Source organism: Heterocephalus glaber, unplaced genomic scaffold, assembly GCF_053883595.1.
Source record: "Heterocephalus glaber isolate CG9 unplaced genomic scaffold, H.glaber_assembly_v1.0 deba00001461, whole genome shotgun sequence".
Classification (NCBI taxonomy): Eukaryota; Metazoa; Chordata; class Mammalia; order Rodentia; family Bathyergidae; genus Heterocephalus; species Heterocephalus glaber.
In genome coordinates this window covers 5,074,052-5,096,839 of record NW_028258308.1, presented here as the reverse complement: position 1 = coordinate 5,096,839, position 22,788 = coordinate 5,074,052, and the positions used below count along the sequence as shown (strand labels likewise).

Below are 22,788 nucleotides of genomic sequence, written 5' to 3'. Positions count from 1 at the left end.
ACATAACATATTACTAATTTAGGATCTTTATAGACCATTTTAAAGGTACTTTTATAAAGTGATCTGCAGTAAATCACATCTACAGAAAGCATTTTTTATTACAGAATATTAGTGGGAAATACCACAGGTTTTATTCTCATTGTGTGTCACAGTCCATGGGCTAGTACCAAAACCCTTGATCAAAAGAATTCCAAAGTATTAATTGTAGCACCTTTTTAAAAGTCATTCAATAATGTATGTTTATGTGTTTTCTGTGTAAGACTGAAAAAGCTTAGTGAATCTGTAGTCCAACTGGTGAGCTGAAACCCCAGTCTCAATATTTAATAGTGGCAAGAGCATTGGCAGTTCACTTAATAGATCTCTTTTCAGTTCTTATTATTTTTAAAACATCAAAATGTTCATAAATGAGTCAAGGAGCTTCTATGAAAATTAAATAAATTGATCAAGAGCTCAATAAATGTCATTCATCATCATCATCATCATCAACACTCTACTACACTCCTATTATCATTTGGTTTCTGTAATTGAAAAGATTATTTTCACAAACCAATGTATTAAGAAGCAAAACTCTGAATTGAATTTCTATAATTTAGTACAGTATAGTTTAAGAAATTTAATATCCAAAAGTTTCAATGATACTTCCTAAACTTTTTCTGATATGTGATTATACCTTTTTAACCAGGGATGACTGCAATTCAAGCAGTGCATGTTATTTTCTAAAACTCTTATCACACTCTTCTTTGGTTTAAACTCCTATCCAAACCTCCAGGGGAAAAACACTTTTCTTTTAAGCATGCTGGGCGCAATCCATTAAAGTGAAAATAGCAAGAGAAAGAAAATTCAATAGCATGTTCTATAATTGAGACATTATTATAATATAATCATTCCAAAAAGTGTCTTAGTGTCTCAAAAGTCCTCAAGAACTATCTCAGAATGTTAGTACTAACCCCATGGGATGAATGTTTTCCTGTGAGAATTTCTGATTGATCCAGTTCTATTTCACAGGGATGGTATCTTTCTTACCCACCACATTATACTCAAAGCTCTATTTAATTCCTGCAATTCCAAGTTCAATATCGATTTTTAATAAATAAGAGAGAGCTCTCACTGCTGTAATTGTTCACTGCTTTCTGCTTATAGCTTGTTCTTTTACCTTTTAAACAGAATTTGCTAACGAGGGTACTTGAAAAAGACAGACCCAATATCCAACTCTACCTTCTAACTCTGGCAACTGTTGAATAAAACCAGACAGAAAACTTAATCAAGTCTGACTCATCTAAGCCAAAACTTAAAACAGACTCTCTGTTTTAAGAAAAGTAATTCCATAGTTGTCTGTGCCACATTTAAGATCATATTGATCTTTCCTAGAGTTTCTAGTCATTTAATTCCATTTACTTAGAACTATTATGTCTATTTCCAAGTAAAATTTCCTTTTCCTATTTACCCATTTCCTGTTTCTTTTTATTCCTCTTTGCTGTGTGCTTTCCAAGTTTTTCACACTTCCAGTAAATCACCTACAATTGAACACCTAGTGAAATGAACACATTCTGCCTCTTGAAAAATTTCTTTTTGTTGAGTTTCCTTCCTTCTCATTAGAGTTCTTTTTGATATATTATTTTCAGAAGACTTTCTGCCAAGGAAGGACTTAACTGATCCATGCTGAGAACAAGGTTTTCACCTTTCTGTTATTTATAAACTCCAATACTTTGTTGATCAATATTTGATATTTGATCACTTTCTGCCTCATTTCTCCAAAAAGTAATTTTACTGACTATATACTTCTTCAATTTACATTATTATATTTATAAGTCGAATTCACCAAATTAGTCACTAACTTTACAGTATTTTTATATGAACATAACAGATACTGTCTCATTTAAGTCTTTAATAGAACAAATAAGAAAATGTCACTACAAAAAAAGCTTACTGATTTTAGCTACTCCCTTGTACTTAATTTAGAAAAGTCTTTTACATTTTGTTTTCCTGTCACTAATTTTTGCTTTAACTTCAGAATTCTTAGTCCTAAACCATATTTCTACAGTGTTTAGATAAACATTCTGTAAGATAAAACCTTGAAATTCAATAAGATGAAATCATATTACCTTTTGTACCTTGTCCCTTGTCTTGTGGAGAATCAAATTCATATTAAAGCCAGTATAGGACAGACCTTGTTGGCTTGGACAAATTATCACAATACTCTGTAATATATTGCCAAGATTTGAGGATTGTTTTTTACTATTGCCTAGCCTCTTTTTTCATTGGACAATCCTACATTTGCCTTTTTTCAGTCAGTAAGAATGACCCTCATTGTTAGCAAACTCTCAGAATTAAGGGATGGTGTACTTCAGTGACCACATACTATTCTGTGAGTGTGCCAAGACATTACAGCCTATAAGTTAGAATGTCACTAATTATTTCTGGGTGTCGCCTTCAGTCAGCCCCACCTAATAACAGTGGCTACTGGGTCACCCATGCTAAGCACAAGCTTTCATACCTGGCATAATATAGGTAAACTTTCAAATGAAACTAAATCTGTAAATTAATTTTTTAAGGAGTTTTTTCCAAGTTAACAGGAAAGAAATTCCCTTTTCTAATATTCTTTTTTAGTTTATCTTTGTTGTTAAAGATTTTTATATATTCTTTTATTCCTTATATACTGTAAGCAGCTTCTTGCTTTGTTTCATGTGCATATGCAGCTGTTCAAGGGATTCCATTAAACCTCTGAGAGCCGAAGATGTCAAATTCCTCTCATAAATAATGGTGAAGAAGAAACCAAGGTATTTAAATGTTACACATCACCTGCTTTTCCAGATGTTAACTCTGCTTACCTCCAATAAATCTCTGTTTACTATGGGAAAATATTACATGCTATAAAAGGTACACTCACCTTGAGTGTATATTTGAATTGTACATTTTTTTAAATCATAGAATTAAAAATTTCTTAATTATCCCAGTTAGTTAATGTCTCTGCCTCCAAATTGTCAGAGATTCAAATTGTTGTAGATATACAAGAGATTTCTTTCTTAGAGATTTAGGAGAAAAAAAAAAAACAGTATCACTTGCAAAATCATGTAAGGAATCATTATTTTTTAATTTAAGAAGCTCTTCCTAACATACAACCAAGTGCTACAAAAGCCCATTTTAAATGTTTCCAAAATAGATCCTTTAGAAAATGTTTATTTTTTAAATAAATACAATGTACAAGATAATGACAAAAGGGAATATATTATTGAAGAATGATGTCAAAGCTCTTTTGATTTCAAAGTATTATAGTGACAAATAGCCTGTGACAAAGCAAAGACATAAAATTTATCTTGTAACTGTTCCTTTGCCCATTTCCTTGGCTAAACATAGGTTGAATCAAAAATTTAAAAAAAATTTTGATTTAATTCAAATCTTTACACATTTAAAGATGAATTCTAATAATAAGGGAGACTACTGGGCCTATATTTAAAGCAGAAAATTTCTACTTCATTTTTATTTTTTCTGCATAAACTTATATATAATTTTCTATTTAATCTATAACTTTACACCACCAGCTGGATTAGTAATATTGACAACACACTATTTACATATGCAATGAATAATTCATTAAAAATATATAGGATGTCTCTGTTTCATTGCTCCATAAATTTGGATACCTACTAAATATGTCTAAACAAAGACATTATAAAAGTACTTTTAAATTCATTTTCTCATATTTTATTCTGGAAGCTTTAGACATTTATGAGTGGAATATTCCAGAATTCAGAGCAAATCTAAGTATACCTCATGTATGTGTAAGACAATGATTCTGGTTAAGGGTTTTATTCTCTGTAGCAGCTAAGATACTTTCTTCCAAAATCAATATTGAGAATGAAGTGGTAGGAAACTTAATTATAATGACAAGTATAAGATATTATTTAACTCAACTTTAATGTTAGTAAAGCTGATACTGAAATAGTAGTCTTTGATCCTTACATCTATTTCTCAATTGTTCCTAAGTAAAAAGAAGTAATGAGATATAATTAATTAGTAGCCTCAAATCCTACTCATTCATTTAGTTTACATTATTTGGAGATATAATAAAACTAAAGTAAAACCAGACACAATTAAAATAAATTCACTTATAGAACCAGATATATTGGGTAAGAAAGAGGAAGGAGGTGAAAAAGGTAAATTTTATTTTATGCCATTCTGTTCCATTCAATAGTTTTAGCATTCATTTTTAACCTAAATAATGTTAAAACCATGATTATACCATAAATATATACATCCAATAACATGAAAATACAAAACACAAAGTTGTTATTGAGACATTCTTTATAGTTTCATGATATTGGAAATCGCTTGCCTAAATAAAAGGAAAGTGATTAAACAAATTATGGTACAGCTGCAAAATATAATGCCAATGTGTGAAAGAATTAAAGAATTCTTAGGAATTCATGTAGAATGATTTTTGGATAAATGGTTAGGTAAAAAAAGTAAGTGCAAAAAAATGTATCGTATGTAAAGTTTTGGATAAGAAAATTTGAAAAATCAGAAAATATACATATCCACCCACTTGGGCACAAACAACAGAGGGTAAAAATCAGAAAATCAGTTACCTTTTGGGATGAGTGGAACAGAGTAGAAAGAATGGAAGGAATTTATGACAAATAACATCACTCTGATTACAGATTTCTGTACAGTTCTAACTTCAAGAACCATTTGAGTTTCATATTTAAAGATTAGTAAAATTAGAAGAGTGAGATTATAAAATACAAACACATAAACTGAAACAGTATTTGGATTACTAATATCACCACTCTCAGGGAAACAGTAGAGAAGGAAAGAGGCGACCTTGGCAGCTTTTGAACATAAGTATTTAAATTATCTCTACTCAAGAGAAACATGACTCTAAACAAATTTTTCACAGTAGTATGGACTAGCAACCAAAATTATTTTTGTGTATTCTAGTCTTAGAAGTTTCAATAAATTGTGGATAATAAGTAGATTACTCTCTACTGAAGAAGTAAGTGGTAAATATGGATAAATGGACAGGTAAAATAAACTTGTTGAACTGGAATGAGAGGTCTTAATCTGAGCCCAGAATTTTTAAGAAGGGTGGAATGATATAGAAATAAGTTATAGATATACACAGATGCAAGTAAATATATCCTAGTTGTGTCAATTAAGAAATTTTAAGAGCAATGACATTCCAGTAGCATATCTTGATTTCTAAAAAGCCCTCTCCACTAAATGTCATTGGAGAAATACCTAATTCCGGGGCTGGGTTTAGGAAAGTATGAAATAAACCTGGAATACCTTCTTGTGCTATGAACTAAGGAAGTATCAAAAGAATTCAGAAGTCATATGGATTTGAGGGTCTTATTAGCCAAATATGAATAATATTATGAATAAAATAAGAATCTTTGAGTACAAATTTATATTAATTCATAAATGGCAGACTGGAGAAAGTGATTCCTTATAGCAAAAAAAACCCCCACCAATTAGGAATAATAAAAATACATATTATAATGAAATTTGATTCAGAAAAGAATTCACAAAGGTAGCCGAAATTGTAGGAAAAAAATTCAAGGAAGAGGAGGATATTTTTATAGTTTCAAAGTATCTCTCCTTAAGCTATTATTCAATGTCATTCAATGGCAATTTTGCTTAAAATCTATAATCTGAATTTAATCGTGAAATAATATTTACATAGCAAAATTCAGTGATTTTTATGAAATATCCTGCCTATTTTCATGAAAAATATAAACACCACTAAACATAAAAAATGTATAAACAATTTTCCCCCTACTTATGACATTGAAAAGATGACACCATTAAATGCAATGCATGATCTGGCTGGGTTTTTTTTGCTATGAAAGTCATTATTGGGACAATGGACAAAATCTAAATAAGATCTCTAGATTGGGTAATACACTTTATGAATGTTAACATCTGAATTTTGTAAGTACAGTATACTGAGGTTATATAAGAGAAGGTCCTTATTTTAGGAAATACATACAAACAAGTAAAGAGCATCGTTTCCGCAACCTAGTACCAAATGTTCAGAAAAATATTGTGCATATGTGCTCACACATGCATATATGTGTACATTTGGGGGCAGAGTAGACTAAGGTGTTAAATTAGTATTTAGGAATCTGGATGGAAATTCTTTGTCCTATTCTTGCAGCTCTCTGTAAAATTTCTTTCAAATAAACAGTTAAAAGGTAAAAATGCAAGGGATGGAATCATTATGTGCTGCAAACATTTAATCAAGTAAAAACTGAAAAGAAAAAAAATAAAAATTACTAAGTATTGTAGGATGTAAGTAATATGAAAACATTTCAATCTTTTCTTCAGTGCTTTCTTTAAATTTATACATTAGATTTAGTACTTTCTGTCCCTGCATGAAAACAGATAGGTTTAAAACTTTTTAGATAACTCCTAATACTATATTTTAAAATCACTAAACCCAGAATAAGTTCAGAAATCAGTAAGCAGTCCAAGACAATAATAAAGCTTCTGATCTTAATCAGATACAATTACTCTCCTGGAAATTACTCTCTTGCAAGAGTGTGTTTTCACCAGAATACCACTATGATGAGACAGGGTATAGTCGATTCTTCTTTCCCACTCATTTCCCACACCTTTCCCACACTTACTGTCTTATCTTTTTGTCCCATTCAGAGTTGGAGCAGAGGAAGATGGTTAGGAATAAGAAAATTTTTACTTCCCTGGAATAGCTTTGTGTTCGCTCAAGCTGGCAGACTTCCTATACATTTTCATGGATTCTTTGAAGCTCTGATCCATTACTGGAAGTTCTTTACTTGAAGTTTTCTTCAACAGTACATCTGTTGGTTTTTAAAATTTTTTTTCTGCAGATCTGCAACATCTAATGATATGCTTCCATTTTTTATCTGTTGTGTTTTCATGGGCCATTTAACTGGATATACTGAAAATGACTTATGACTCCTACCATGTACCTTATGTGTAGCACACATTTAAGCACAAGCAACACCACTGCATCCTTTGTTCTGACCAATTCTGGAAAAATAAGATGATCCCAAAGCAGTCACTTTCATTTTAGTCTCATTATACGGGGATGCTATCCAGCCTTTTCTCTTACTTTGCATGCTTCTCAGTCAGGAACCATGCACTAATTCATTGCAACCCCTCAGCTCCTGATGATACACAGAAAGCTTTACAAGTTCTACTATTGGAGTGCATTTCTGTTAAGCTCCATCCTTCTTCCATGTAAGAGATAACAAGAACATCCTAAAAAAGAAAAATCACTTCCAGAACTTCCTAAAATCCACTCTCAAACCATTTGTATCACAATGAAAGGGATTTGAGTATCATATAACAAGTTCTTCAAAATTACAATAAAAGAGCTTAGCTTTTCTTGGTAGGTGATATCTATTGTATCTCAGTTCTTCAAGTAAACTCTCCCATTTATGACTCCACAGCACACACACATACACATAATTAGATGCAGAGCATTTGTATTTTTAATGTATTGTGGACTTATTTGTTTTGTAAATGAAGCAAAAATGTGATGACAAACAAAGTCAATACTTAAGATATTGGTGTGATTTTAACAATTTAACAACTTGGTATCACCTAATCTTTCCTGGAACTTTCCCAGCCCTGCCAGCAAAAAATTCCCAGAAAGACCAAACTTTTAAGCCACTGTTGCTCTTCTTATTTTAAGATCTCTACACATGTTGTGCTGATTTCTTCTGCAGATTTCATAGGCACAATCATGGTCATGCAATTATTTCAGTACAAGATCTTTTTGACATGAAGTTCTATTGGCCACTCTGCAAAGATACTCTAGGACCTTTTTATTACAGACCATCTCATGCACAAATATATATTTTTTGTATTGGGGATCGAACTTGGGACCTTGTGGTTGTGAGGCAGGCGGCAGAACCACTGAGCTAAATCCCCGGCCCAAAACATTTTTAAATATAACGCCAATACAGACTGACTCTTAGATGAAGTAAGAAGCAGATTTAAGGTAGTCTTTGAGTCCTAATAATAGTGAAATAAAATTGACAGCAGAATATATGAAGATTGGAGTTTAGGTAAAATAGTCTGTCTGTATATTAGTAATCTCAGATAGGTAAATGAAATATTATAGTAATATACTATTTATCTTTTCTATAGTTTTAAATAAAACAATTTACCTTTTCTATTGGTAAATAAAAATCCAAATAGCTTCTATATTAGACAATTCAATCTACAGTTAAATATATAATAATATAGAAGATATCATTTATAAATTTCAAATTATAACTTCCTCAACCATTATCATTTTATTTCTTATTTTCAAGACTTTAGGAACAAAGAGAAATCTAAGAAGGATCAAATTATCTATACCCCTTTGTATCCGTAAGAAGCCAGAATTCAATTTATTGCTCTGAAATCACTATCACTGTTGCTTCAAAAACAAAAACGAAAAAGGAGATGAAGAAAAATGGAGGGTATGAAGAAATACAGAGCTTCATAATATTATTTTTTCTTCAATAAGCTATCTCCATTATTTTTCTTTAAACTGAAACCTTTCCTTCCATATTACTAGCCTTATCTTCTTTTTGCATTCAGTGTCACTTTAATTATTAGTTAATGAATAGAAAGATCATTTAGAGCTTATGAGGTATTGCTCAGGAAACAACATCTTGAAAAAGTCCTGGTAACTAAATAGAATGGAAATAAAATTCAAACATATAAAATAGCAGTATTAAAGCAAACACTTCCAATTGATTCATCCTAATTTTAAAAAATATCCAAACACTATCACATGTAATCCAGGGTACTTAGAATATTGTTGACAGTTTTCCTATTATTTGCTTATCAAAAGGGTTTTCCAGGCCGGGGATTTAGCTCAGTGGTTTCGCTGTCTGTTGCGCAAGTGCAAGGACCTGAGTTCGATCCTTGGTACCAAATTAAAAAAAGGTTTTCTTTCCCCTCTTATTGTACTTATAAAACTTCCTTTGCAAGTCCTATTGCAGTTTTGATGCCCAAAATACATAATACTTCTCTTGAGAAAGAAACATGCCTGAAAAACTCCTACAGATGAAAGGATTTGATTATATATAGTGGCCTAGAGAAACATATTTATGAAATTGAAAAAGGTTAAATTTTAAAAGCATCTGGAATATTATGTTGAGATCACTCAAAGCTAGTAAAATGATTCAAAGTCATTCAGGTTTTAATATACATAACAAAAGGATAGAAAACCATGCTGTTTTGCTGTAACAATGCACTATCTCTATGACAAAGAGCTTTAATTAGAGGCAGAACATTAAAAATATTCAAGGCCAATATTCGTTGTAAGGTATGACATGTTTATTTTGAAAAGTTACAACAAAAACAATTGAAAATGAGTGTATCAAATATCATGTTAATGCATATCTATAAATTTATTTATCATGTATAGATTTATTAAATTTGGTTTTTAAAAGATAAAATGCATGAAGAAAAGGTGGTATTTATACACAATGGAGCAGTACTCTGCATTAAGAATAAATGAGTCATTCATAGGAAAATGGATGCAAACTAAGACAATCATGTTAAGTGAAATAAATCAAATGCACAAGTTTAAATACTGCCTGGTTTCTCCTATATGAGAAAACCAAAATTAAAAAAAGAAAAAAAGAAAAGATAAATGATAGAAAAAAGGAAATTAGATCTTTTTCAAATGGGGAAAGGGACAAAAAGATGAAGCAGAGGGGAAGAGAAAAGGGGAAAGGGATGAAAAAAGAAATAAAATGTGTTATGTACATGTACCAACTCTGCATGAGTAATGTAATCTTTAGGTACTGTAAAGATGCACTATTAAAAATTGGAAAAAAAATATATATAATGATTAGAAAGTAGCCAATTGATTAATGTGTTAGAAGATTTATCAAAAAGGTAACAAATTAAACAAGTAATACATTAGGTAAAATTAATGATTTCTTAAATGCCCCAATCCTATTTCCTAACTTGTTCATATAAGTCACACAATATGATTCAGAATTATATGCTCCCTCATCATTTAGGATGCTTTGATTCTAATGTCCCAAAGAAAAACAGGTCCATACACTAAGAAGTTTAGAAATAAGTTGTTGTGTTAATTCTAACACCACTTTAAGAAAAGCATTTTAGAGACACAGCAGACTTTTCTATTTAGTGGTTAAAAGTACTTCAATATTACGCCTAAGATGTAATACCATATTTCGCAAAGCAGTTTTTCTAAGGCATTGGTCTAAAGCAGGAAAGTATATGGACAATGTCACTTTCATTTGATATTGAAGATCTTTAAGATTTATCTGGGAATTATGTTCCCATATAAAGGCAACAACCTTTCTAAACTGGTGTGCCTTTCTCTTAAAAGTGATATCAAAAATAGGTCATGCCTTTCTTCAATATCTAGCCTATCTTGAATCCATTTTTTAATTTCTTTTCCCATAACAACACTACCCTAAAACTTTAATTGAATTTTTCAACTGTGGCCTCTAAAGTACTTATCAAAATGTAGATATTAAAGTGCAAATACACCAGGTAGAGCAAGTAAGAAAATACGTAGTTCACTTCTTCAACATTCAGGTTTTTTTTTTATCTAGAAATCAAGGCAAATAGAGTTCCTTGTCTCATTTCATGATTTTACATATATAGCTTTTTAGAGTGTCCAAAATATTTTTTCTACACACACTCACTATGGACTGTCTTCTATAAAATCAGTATAGTGCTTTTGGAACCGTGTAAGTTCAAAACCTACAGCTCCTGTCACTTACATACTTATCTGAACAATATCTTTATTACAGAGATTTTAGAATTGTTGTGTTAACCAAACCATGTTGATCAATCTTTTAACAAATACTGACAACTGCTCCAGTATGAAGAAAGCCAGAGACATCAGTGAATAGTCAAGGTCTTCAACGACCTTTCTTCCACATTTTTTCCCATTTCCTCCTGCGCTAACATTTTACTTGCAGGCAATTTTACACTTATTTTAAATTAAATTCTACTGAAAAGGATATACCATCTATGTTTTAAATTAATTAGTTTTCCTTTTCTTTTCATCTTTTTTTAATGCTGAGAAATTATTGAGATTAATGATGTGACCAGCAATCTGTGAATGCAGTACTGGAAGGGTCTTACAGGCTGGCAGATGAGCAGTTATTAGTGATGCCTCCATTATGCAAGAAGTCCAACAATTCACTTATATATATGAGTCAGGATCTCCATGAACTGAACAGAATTTATTCCCTCAGGCTCAAAGTTAAGTTTACTCTACATTCTAATTTTTTTGATTGATTCTCATCCCTCTGACATTAAGTTTTGAAAGTGGTTTAGGGAAAAATTAAAGGCAGTTCCTGTAGTTATGGACAAGATGATCAAGTCATTCTTTTTTCTACTACATGTTCACTTCTTTGGGGCATTAATTCTTCTTTGATCACTGCCACAAATGATGGGGATGATCATGGAAATATTTTATAGTTATTCTAGGAAAATTTACAAATACAGTATGTGTGTGTGTGTGTGTGTGTGTGTGTTAGATAGAATAGTGGGTCCTAGATGACATGTTTACATCATAACCCTGGGAATCTGTGAACAAGAATTTATCTTTACAGGGGCCAGGGATTCAGCTTACTGGCACCATGCCTGCCTCACAAGTGCAAGGTCCCAAGTTCCCTGGTACCAAGGGAAAAAAAAAAAATGAAATTGTCTTTATAGACATGTGATTTAAGGATCTCAAGACGTTATCTTCCTGGATTATCAGAGCAAGGTTTCAACCTAATTATTGTGGTCTCTCCAGGAAACAGCAGAGAAGACGCCAACGAGGGATATGAAAATATAAGCAGAGATGAGGTTCATGCAGCCACAAACCAGGTAAAGTGGAGAGCTGGCAGAAACCAAAAGAGATGAGGAAGAACTGACTTCCAGGGCTTTTGGACAGAGTGCAGCCTTGTAAACACCTTGATTTGGACTTCTGCACTCCATAACTCTGAAATAATAAAATTCTGTGTTTTAAGTCACCAAGTTTGCAGCAGTTGCGGCAGGTGTGGAAAATTAATACAATGTATTGCAATTGTCAGTGATGAAAGCGTGGAATTATACCACAAAATAAATGTTTGAATCTTCATGGTATCCTTCTTATGGAATGGGAGGAGATGAATATTTTAGGTCGTGTGCATGTGTGTGTGTGTGTGTTTCTACACACATGCATGAACTTGTGTATATGTGTTTAAGATGATCCTTCCACAACATAAAAATAATCTTTTTCTCCAAAGTATGTCTTGATTTTATTGTGTAATTACTATAACAATCAGGATTTGATCTTTTTAAGTATCATCAAAGTGGCTCAAGTGTAAGAGATTTTTCAATTAAATTAAGGTCCATTAAATGTAACACAGTTATCTTTAGAAATCTATTGAACACAAATAAAATCATTAAGGCTTTCTGATTATATGAATACATATTAGACACATTTTTATTTTTTAAGAAAATATCTTCAATTATATGTTTCTGTTTGAACTGTTCTTACAAGTGAAAAATTTAGCTTAATCTAACCTTGCATCAAAATTTCTGAAAAAAAGACTAACATAAGTATCCCTCAGAGAGAGTTGTTGAGATGTAGATGCCTAGTCTGAGCTGCAGAGATTATTACTCAATAAATCTAGGTTAGGCTTACATCATAACTTTTAACAAATATTCCAGATTATTTGATTGGAGGTAGTCATTGGGCAAAGTTCATTTAAAGTCCCAAAGTTGTAAATCAGTGCCCAATTACTCATTATCTTAGGTTATCTGTGGCTGACAAAGGAAGAAATCAACTTACTCAGAAATGTGTAGATCAGAAGAACTTTGAAATATAGACCAAGTAGTAGAGATGTTGTTCAAAATGAAATTAAAATAATTGCAGTGAGATGAAACTCTGTTTCTATCCAAGCAATTCTCTTATATTCAGGTACCACACACAAAGCTGGCTTTTCCCAAAGGGAACAGCTATTCTGCAGCCTTTAAACAAAGGCACAAAATTGTGGGCTTTGGGGAATTTTTAAATGATTAACCAGTGTTTTCCTATCCTGAACTAACTGACCCATGCTGCAGATTAGATAAAAATTTTGCAAAAGCACCCTGTGCCTTGCCCTCTACTTCCCAAGATTAATAACTAGGGTTGGCAGTAAGAAAAAACCCATTTAAATTTGAAAAATTGAAAGTAGAAGACAGCAGTTGGTGGTTTTGCTGAAATTCCTTGATTATTTCCCACAGTATGAGAGCTGGGTGGGGACAAGAGAAATAAATGATAATTGATCAGAGAGAGGGCCTGTGGCTGCCAACCTGTGTGTTCTCACAGCTCCGGGAGCCAAGAAAGGGCAAACAACTTCTTTCCCTGTTCCTTAAGAAAGATGAGAGGAAAAGAGAGAGAAATGGAAGAGAAAGTGGGACCTATCTAGTGGCCTTGCCACAAAGAAAAGTATCACTGACTATGCAGACCAAAAACTTGGGAAAGACAGAGGCCTCAGCTTAGCCAAAAGAGATGACCACATTCAAGGGCCAGATGAACTAGAATACCTACCAGAGTCTCAGGGAAGACTAACAGGAATGTTTCTTACACACTGCTTCTCTAAGTGAGTTTTCTGGCATCAGACGGAAGGAGAGTTTGATGAAATCTAAACCTAAGTAACTAAGTTTTGCTTGTACTTTGGGAATTTATGATTTGAAAATTTTGAATCTACTCCAAAATAAAAATGTTTATGTTATCATAGTCCATTATATATTGTTATCATAGATATATACATAGATAGATAGATAGAGATATATAGAGAGAGAGATACATGGTCAACACCACTAAGACAGAGTTCTCCTTTCTTCATTTTTATGTTGTTTGTCAAGAAATATATTGTCCCATTATCAGTGGGCTAGTACAACAGAAATATGTGTCCCGGCCCGCGGGTAAGTCAACGGAGACCCTAGAGGGGGAGCGAGGATGAGAGGGGACAGGGGACACGAGAGATGGAGACAAGACAGGTTTCTGATCAAGTCTCGTTTATTGCAGAAGCTGTTACAACATATATACCGTAGGGCTAGAGGGGAGGAGCAAGAGGAGGGTACTGGGGCTACTTCCTTGTTGCCGGGTAGATTTGTAGCAGGCCCGGATATGTCCATAAAAGGCACTCAAGATTTCCAGCGGGGGGGGGGGCAGGGCCCCCTACAGGTCCTCCCTTTTAAAATTATTTTTTAGAAAAGCGTCAGGAGAATCAAGCCTGCGGGGGCTGAGCCTGTCTTGGGTCAGAGCAACATACGTGTCTGCACCGTGCACCTTACCCGTCATCGGTTAACCAGAGAATCAAGGCTCTGGCACCTGTCTTAGGCGGCACACGAGGGCTCTCTCATTGCATGGCACGCTTGCTCAGTTGCCCGTCATTGGCTTGCCAGCCCGCTCACCAGGTGGGGCGAGAATTTTACGCCGTGGCAGAGATGGAATCGGCCCATGTAGCGTATGTCCAGCCAACATCCTGACAGTAATTTACCGCTGATTTTGACGTACATCTTTGTCTCCACTATAGCTCCAGGGGAAATCACAACCTTACAAAATCAGAACTATCCGAGGACATTTTAGTTACTAAGATTAACATAGGTTAAAATACAAAGGGGAATACAAGGCTTTTAAATCATATCAGCCTGAACCTTTTATCTAAAAATCAAAGCGATTTCTACGTATAAGCATTGGTATCCATTGTATGCAGCAGCATGACAATAACAGACAAACACATACAATTGCAATGGCAAGAAACAATTGTTTTACCCATTGTAGGTTGGGTAGCCATGAGGTCAACCATTTAAATAGGTCTCTGCCATCCTCATTGTGCACCTTATTAGCCAGGTCTTTCAATTGTTTTATTGTATCATCGATTTTTTCTCCATTGTCAGTCAAATTAAAACAACACATATTTTTTATTTTTTCACAGCCCTGGTGATGAAAAAGCAACAAATAATCTATTGCTGCTCGATTATCCAAAATAGCTTGTCTTTGTTCCTGTAATTCTTGATTAATCAACGCCAGGGCGGTGGAGGTGGCATTCAATCCTTTTACCACTTTACAGGCTAATCTTCGTACTGCCGCTTCCGCGTGCACCCCGATGGACGGCAGAGCAACAAAAGACCCTATCATGACTAACACTTCTGCATCAGTCAATAGACCCACATCATCATTACATCCCGGGGCGGTATACGGTGACCACCGTCTAATTCGATTAGGTACAATCAAATCAGTTCTGTCTGGTAATATCACAGCCAACCGACTCAAGCAACAACGAGTGTCACTCAAGTTGGCCGGAATGTAATTAAAAGTTTCCCTTTCACAAGTGTAAAACCAACCCATTGGCAAAGAGACATGGCAATTACTATACATAATTTCTTGTTCAACACGGCAGGACATGTTTTCCAAACGTTTAACTTGCAGACATTTAGTTGTACAATTTCTGTATACAGCACATTCGGTCTTATTAGACATAATTACCTTAGGTGAATATAATTTGACAGCATTCTTGGGCCTGCGACAAGTAGCAGATCCCCAATTGTAACTATCTGCATATGTGAGATTTTTTCCTGGGATATCTTTAAACAGAGTATAAGGCCGCAATGATTCCAATGGGGTACATACAGGAACGAGGCAACTTCCCAACATATAATGAAAGTTTACATCAGCACTTAGACAAAACTCAGACAAGTTGAGCGAGCCTGCCAACTGAATCCATATATTTTTCATGTGGTCTAACCCTTCTGAAGGCGACACCACCCATACCCTGGTCAGCAACATCAGGGGAACTAGGCATTTCCAGCTCATCCTATTCTTGTTTTCGGATCGTTCATTCAGCCAGATGTCCTTCATGAGTTCCCTCTTCATTGTGCGCCGGAGGTCCAAACTTTAAATGATGACGATGTTCCCTAAGATCACATGATATAAATTTCACTAAGGAGTCCCTTTGAGGAATTAAGACCAGAACAATATTTTCTGGGTGGCCACTTCTATATTCATCAAAGGGAGTTCCCATCTAAAAATCACTTTAATCTAATAAATTCCAGTGATACCTTGATCCAAGAGAAAAGCATATCTTTAACAAAATAACATCATCAATGTAACAATGGGTGAATATCCCTTAAAGAGAAACGAACATTTTGAGCTCAATTACATGACCACAAACAACAAACACTAGACAAACATGTAAGACAGTGTAGAACATCAGGGTGCACCCAAACATTACTAGATAAGCTGAATTATATCCTTGCTCATTTTAAATTGAAATTGTGGGCGCCATTGTTAACTGATCAGGATTGGACAACGTCAGGTCATCGGCATCATCAGCACGCCCATCAACTTGTTTTACTAGGCGTTCTGGGAGCCATCTGGCTGACTTCATTTCCTTGGAATAAATACACACCGATCCTCGGCCCCAGATAAGTACAGGATCGGGCCCGTGCCATGAGTGGTCCAGGGGGTCTTTCCACATCACCGAAGCAAATTGTCGTTGCGTCTCTGGTTGCCAGAAACGATTGGCTGCAGATGAACCTTTGGCATCCAAATTTAAGAAGTTAAGAATAAATAGTGCATGTGATATCAGGTTTCTAGGAGACCCCTTGGTAGGGTACCATTCCCCCTTTTTTATTTTGTCTAAAGTAATTTTGAGTGTGAGATTAGCCCTTTCTATAATGCCTTGTCCTTGAGGATTATATGGGATTCCCGTTATATGTGTTATTTCAAATTGTTTGCAAAAGTTGGAGAAGCCAGAGCTGGTATAGCCGGGACCATTGTCTGTTTTAATTTGTTGTGGACATCCAAGTACTGAGAAGGCAATGAGGAGATGAGCGATGACATGTTTAGTAGCTTCCCCGGACTGCAGGGTGGCAAATATGAATCCACTATAGGTATCAATGTTGACATGTATATATTTAAGATTTCCAAATTCAGGGTAATGCGTGATGTCCATTTGCCAGAGGGCATTTGGAATCAAGCCACGAGGATTAACTCCCAGATGAGGTGTAGGAAGGTGTAGAGTGCACGTAGGGCAGGCCTTAACAATTTGTCTAGCTTGTTCTCTAGTAAGCTTATACATAAGGCGAAGCGTGTGAGCATTAAGATGATGCAGTTGGTGTGCCTTTTGTGCCTGGTCAATTGGAATGGGGGCATCAGTATTTATTGAACAGGCCAAAACTTGAGGTCTTGTAGCTAGGTCTGCTAAGCGGTTGCCCTGTGTGAGTGGGCCAGGTAAGTTAGAGTGGGCACGAAGGTGTCCAATGAAAAAGGATTCGGATCTCTTTCTGATTAAATCTTGTAATTGGAGGAAGAGACCACCAGTCTGAGAAGCAAGTTTGATCAATCCACATGTTTCCAATAAGGGGACAGATTGAGCAATATAAGCACTGTCAGTAAAAAGATTAAAAGCTCGGGCAGGGAATGTAGAAAAGACCGCTATAACCGCTTGCAGCTCGGTTAATTGGGCCGAAGAGTGGGCGGTTTGGAACTGGGCAATGTTATCGTCCCACACATAGGCAGCCATCCCAGTGGAAGAACCATCTGTAAAAACGGATAGGGCTTCTGGCAGAGGAGAACAAGAAGTGACCTTTGGGAAAATGAAGTCATGTCTGTTAGCAAAGTCAATGAGTTTGTTGGGAGGATAGTGATTGTCCAATGATCCTGAATAAGAAGCGAGAGCAATTGGCCAGGAATCGGTAGTCTGCATAAGCCAATCGATTTGATCTTTAAGGTAGGGTTGGATAATGACATCAGGTTCCTTTCCAAAGTACATCTTTCCATGGTCTCTACCTAGAACAATCAGGTCTGCAACTGCAACATAATAAGGGTAAAAGGCCCGCTTAGGGGAAACTGGGAGATGAACCCATAAAAGGGGAGCGGTTTGCCAAAAGACAGTGGTGGGGGAGAGAGAGGTTCTGCAAACGATATATTGTAAAGGAGAGTTATAATCTACAAAGGTAATTGTCTGATTTTGAATGGCTTGTTCTACCGTGCTAATGGCTTTGCGCCCCTCAGCAGTGAGCTCCCGAGGCGAAGTGGGGTGGCTATCACCTTGCAGGGTATCATAGAGAGGCTTCAGGTCATGTTTAGTGAGCTTTAAATAGGGCATAAGCCAATTAATATCTCCGAGCAGTTTTTGGAAGTCATTCAGAGTTTTAAGACCATCCAGCCGCAAGGTGAGCTTCTGGGAGGAAATATGACGTCCCTTCATCTGAAATCCGAGGTAACTGTAAGGGTCTTTTAGTTGAACCTTATCAGGGGCAATCTGGAGGCCACAAGATTCAAGGGCCCGCCGAAGGTCAGCATAACAAGCCAAAACCTCACTTCCCAATTGTCCCGCCACGAGAATATCATCCATGTAATGGATAATATACATTTGAGGCCAATTGTCTCGGGTGGATTGAAGTGCTGTGGCTACAAATGACTGGCACAGGGTGGGACTATTGGCCATGCCTTGGGGTAGCACTAGCCATTGAAAGCGCTGCATTGGGGCGCAGAAATTGGTCGCCGGGAGGCTAAAAGCGAAGCGTTTTTGATCTGCAGGATGTAAGGGAATGGTGAAAAAACAATCCTTTAAATCAATAATAACCTTATAATATCCAAGGGGGATGGCTACCGGTGAGGGAAGACCGGGTTGTAAAGCTCCCATGAGTACCATAGTTTTATTAACTGCTCTGAGATCTTGCAAGAGCCTCCATTTTCCCGACCGTTTTTTAATGACAAAAATGGGAGTATTCCAAGGGGAGTGGCTAGGAATGATATGGCCAGCATGAAGCTGCTCCTGCACCAGCTGTTGAGCTGCTAACAACTTCTCCTTGGAGAGGGGCCACTGATCGACCCACACTGGATCATCCGAGAGCCAGGTGATCTTTTCAGCATGGACCGCAGGAGTGTCAGCGACCCCTATGGAAAATGGCCCAACCCTGCTCGAGGGGGCCGAGGGACAGGCTCAATGGGGTGAGTAAGGCTAGTAGGGTGTTTTCCCAGCCCTGTTCCTGGAATGTACCCATTTTTAAACATCTGCATAGTGACAATTTCATTGGGGCTGGAAATAATTATCCCCATTTGTGATAATAGGTCTCTCCCCCATAAATTAATGGGTAACCCTGAAATGATATAAGGTTGAATGGTGCCCTGATTACCATCTTGGTCCCTCCAGGTCAGATCTTTGGCACTTTGTTTAGGATTTTGACTCTGCCCTATACCCTTGAGATGGGTGAGGGTGTCCTTCAATGGCCACGCCTGAGGCCAATCCTCTCCCTTTATGATAGTTACATCGGCACCAGTGTCGACCAACCCAGAAAACTGTCTCCCATCTAACCACAAGGTCATGAGAGGCTTTTGTGCTGAAAGTACCTCCGACCAGTAGACATCAGATGAGCCGAAACCCTGGCTGCCTCGGGCGTTTTTAAGAGCCTTATTAGAGGTGGAGAGAAGGGGAAGGAGTAACAATTGGGCAAACCTTTGGTCTGATTGAATGGTATTAATAACTTTGGGGGAAGAAACCATAACTTTAATTTCCCCAGAGTAGTCACTATCAATCACTCCTGGGTAAACCAGCAGTCCATTCATGGTACTGCTGCTTCGGCCTATTACGAGGCCAAAGGTCTCCTTAGGTAAGGGTCCAAAGACTCCCGTAGCAAGGGCCTGAACTCCCATTTCTGGGGTTAATACTGTGTGGGTGGTGGCACTGAGGTCCAATCCGGCACTTCCTTTTGTGGCTCTGACGAGGTCTGAAATGGATTGCTGTTTATTGGAGCAAAATTGAGCGCCCCGTAAATTTGTTTGGAATTGGGGGCCCGGGGCTGGCCCCCTTTCCCGTTTCCCGAATTCAAACCCTGGAGAGGGGGGAGGGGTCGACCCTGGGCATCAGTCTTGGATCGGCACTCACTCGCCCAATGCCTCCCCCGATTGCATCGGGGGCAGGGCCCTGGGGGCGGAGCGTCGGGGCCCTGCATTTTAGCGGTCGGGCATTCTCTAGCAAAATGGCCGATGGCCCCACACCGGAAGCATTTATTGCCGACGTGACGTTGTAAGAATTGTTTGACTGTGAAGCCTTGCATGGCGGCCGCCATGGCAAGGCCCTGTTGGTAGGCGGCCCCAATCTCAGAACAAAGGCGAATGTAGCCGGAAAGGTCAGTTTTCTTTTTATAGGGGCGGATAGCGGCCTGACAGGCGGCATTGGCGTTCTCAAAAGCAAGCTGTTTAACAAAATCTGTCCCTGTCTCCGCGCTCCCAAAAATCCGGCCTGCCGCCGTGAGAAGGCGGTGGACAAAGTCCGCAAACGGCTCGTCCGGTCCCTGCCGGATATTAGTGAGGGAGGCACTCACGTCTCCTTTGGAAGGGAGTTTCCTCCAGGCCCTAGTGGCTGCGGTCTGAATCTGGGCATACAACCCCACGTCAAATTGCATTTGCTGGTCGTTAGCGGCGTAGGCCCCCTCCCCAAGAAGCATGTCAAGCACCCAACCATTCCCCGCCTGAGCATTGCGTCTAGCGGTCTCTCGACAATTCTCAACATACTCAGATTTCCATAATAAGTAGTCACCTCCTGCAAGGGTGGCACGGGCCAGAGTCTGCCAATCAATTGGGGTGAGCCAATTTTCTGCCACCGATTCTAGAATAGCCATGGTGTAAGGTGCAGTGGCCCCGTACTGAGCCGCAGCCGTTTTAAGCTCTTTAATAACCTTAAAATCAAAGCCGCCATGGTGTCTCCATGCCTGACCCTGTGCGTCAACAGTCTCAGTGACAGGGAAGGCTTCCACGGGCTCAAGTTCTAGGGGTACCTTTGACCCGGACGGCACCCTGGGGGTCGCCCCTCTAATGGGGGGTCGTGGCTTATGGGTGTCCTCTCTAGGGACATTTCCATGAGCCTTGCCTGTTCTTAAGCCCTCAAGCTGGGTAATAAGTTCTTGATGTTCCTTTTCTAACCTTATCTGTTCTTTTAGAAAGTCTATTTTGTCCCGGAGTTCCTTTTGGGGATCAACAACAGGATAGGCCAAAGCGGGAGTGCTGAGGCCTGGACGGATATAAGGAGGGGGGCACCCAGAGCCGCCCCGCAATGCTTCCCCCGCAGACTCGTCAGTTCCGGAGTCCTTTTGGGGTGGATCTGGGGGCGGAGGCAAGCAGCGATAGGCTTGAAGGGAGGGATATAGGGGCGGAACCTCCCGCGAGGGTGGGGTTGCCTTAGAGGCAGTGATGGAGGAAGAGGAAGCGGGGGTCCGGCAAGGCTTTGCCTTATAGGGCTTGGCAGGGATCGCGGCCGTTTGGGATTGGTCCGAGGGAACGTTATGTCCGTCGGGGGCGGGATCATCATCACTGTCAAAGGACATCAAGTCCTCTTCCTCGTCTGGCGAGGAAGGCGTGGCCTTAACTGGCCTGGGTCCCGGCGCCATATTGGCGTCCCGGGGAACTGCGTCAGTGTCACCAGCGGGTGTCAGCTCCTCACCACTACGGAGGGCTACCTCCCCAACCTGTATAGCCTGAGCTACCAGTGGATCCCTTGCTTTTTGGGAAATAATATCATTAATCAAATTCCAATATGAGAACGCCGCAATCGGGACCTTCCCGGGTCCGCAAGTGGCATAATAATCCTGGAGAGCCTCCCCCACCTTTTTCCATCTCTCTTCGTCAATGGTTCCCTCAGCAGGGAACCAGGGACAGAGATGTTTAATAAAATCAAAAAATTTCAGCAATTGTTTGACTGTAACCTTTACCCCTCGTGCCTGTAATGTCTTCTTGAGACCTTGCACAAACAGTTCGTGCTGACTAATGCCCTGTCCCATAATCGCTGCTCAACTTACCGAGGTGCAAAAAGACGGCAGGTCCACGTCAATCGCAAGCCTCTTCTATGTCGAGTATGCTCTTTGTTCCTCAATCTTAATCTTAGGGCCCCTGAGCAGCGTCCTTCACTGGATCCCCCGTTCTCTGGCCCCACGTTGGGCGCCACTTGTCCCGGCCCGCGGGTAAGTCAACGGAGACCCTAGAGGGGGAGCGAGGATGAGAGGGGACAGGGGACACGAGAGATGGAGACAAGACAGGTTTCTGATCAAGTCTCGTTTATTGCAGAAGCTGTTACAACATATATACCGTAGGGCTAGAGGGGAGGAGCAAGAGGAGGGTACTGGGGCTACTTCCTTGTTGCCGGGTAGATTTGTAGCAGGCCCGGATATGTCCATAAAAGGCACTCAAGATTTCCAGCGGGGGGGGGCAGGGCCCCCTACAAATATGTACTACTATCCATGTGCACACAGTATTTGTGTCTGACTGCAAAGGCTCATTGTGTTGTTTATGATGTTCTTTTGCCAGTAGGAAAAGCAATGATGACCACCCTAAAATGCAGAATTAAGTTCTTTTCCTACAAAGTTTGTATCAAGTTATTTTGGGAGAGCACTATAAGTTGTCTAAGTGTTAATTTTCTCATCTTTAAAAGAGACCAAATATATCCACTGTGAAGTTTTGGTTTTGGTTTGGAAGACAATAATATATCCACTGTGGAGTTTTTGTTCTAGTTTGGAAGAGAATAAGTCTCAATCCCCTTTTGCTATATGTTCTTTGTCAAACTCTAGCCAAAAATACATTGTACTTTTTTAGTAGCATATGCAGAATGATAGAGAATAAATATCAACATCAGTAGCCTAGTACAATTGCTCTTTTTAATCAACTTTAAGCATGTTTATAACTTCTTCTGTTTCATTCATGAATTTCTTTCACAAGGCCTTTTGCTCAAATGGTAGGGAATATTTTCATTCTTTATCTGAGTTCCAAATGCAAGCTCTATTTCTAGATCAGAGTGA

General features: G+C 38.0%; 1 protein-coding gene and 1 long non-coding RNA gene across 2 annotated transcripts in view; one reads left to right on the top strand and one right to left on the bottom strand.

Moving 5' to 3' along the window:
• Window positions 1–13,894, top strand: part of LOC110350769 (uncharacterized) — a 32,558-nt gene extending 18,664 nt beyond the window's left edge. Inside the window, exons 3-4 of the long non-coding RNA XR_002397624.2 lie at window positions 2,697–2,777; window positions 11,774–13,894. This is a non-coding gene — a long non-coding RNA (uncharacterized LOC110350769). The remainder of the gene's footprint in view (window positions 1–2,696; window positions 2,778–11,773) is intronic.
• Window positions 13,895–13,990: 96 nt separating this feature from the next.
• Window positions 13,991–22,213, bottom strand: LOC147826718 (uncharacterized). The gene is made up of 2 exons (XM_087217009.1): window positions 21,796–22,213; window positions 13,991–15,909 (listed from the first exon to the last, which is right to left on the bottom strand). Exon 2 carries the CDS (start codon window positions 15,866–15,868, stop codon window positions 14,657–14,659), a length of 1,212 nt encoding a protein of 403 aa, XP_087073135.1. The 5' UTR covers window positions 15,869–15,909; window positions 21,796–22,213; the 3' UTR covers window positions 13,991–14,656.
• Between the last annotated feature and the right edge of the window lie 575 nt (window positions 22,214–22,788).

Excerpts from the sequence above, each read along its gene's own strand:
- LOC147826718 (XM_087217009.1), bottom strand. The coding sequence starts at position 15,868 with ATGAAGAGGGAACTCATGAAGGACATCTGGCTGAATGAACGATCCGAA.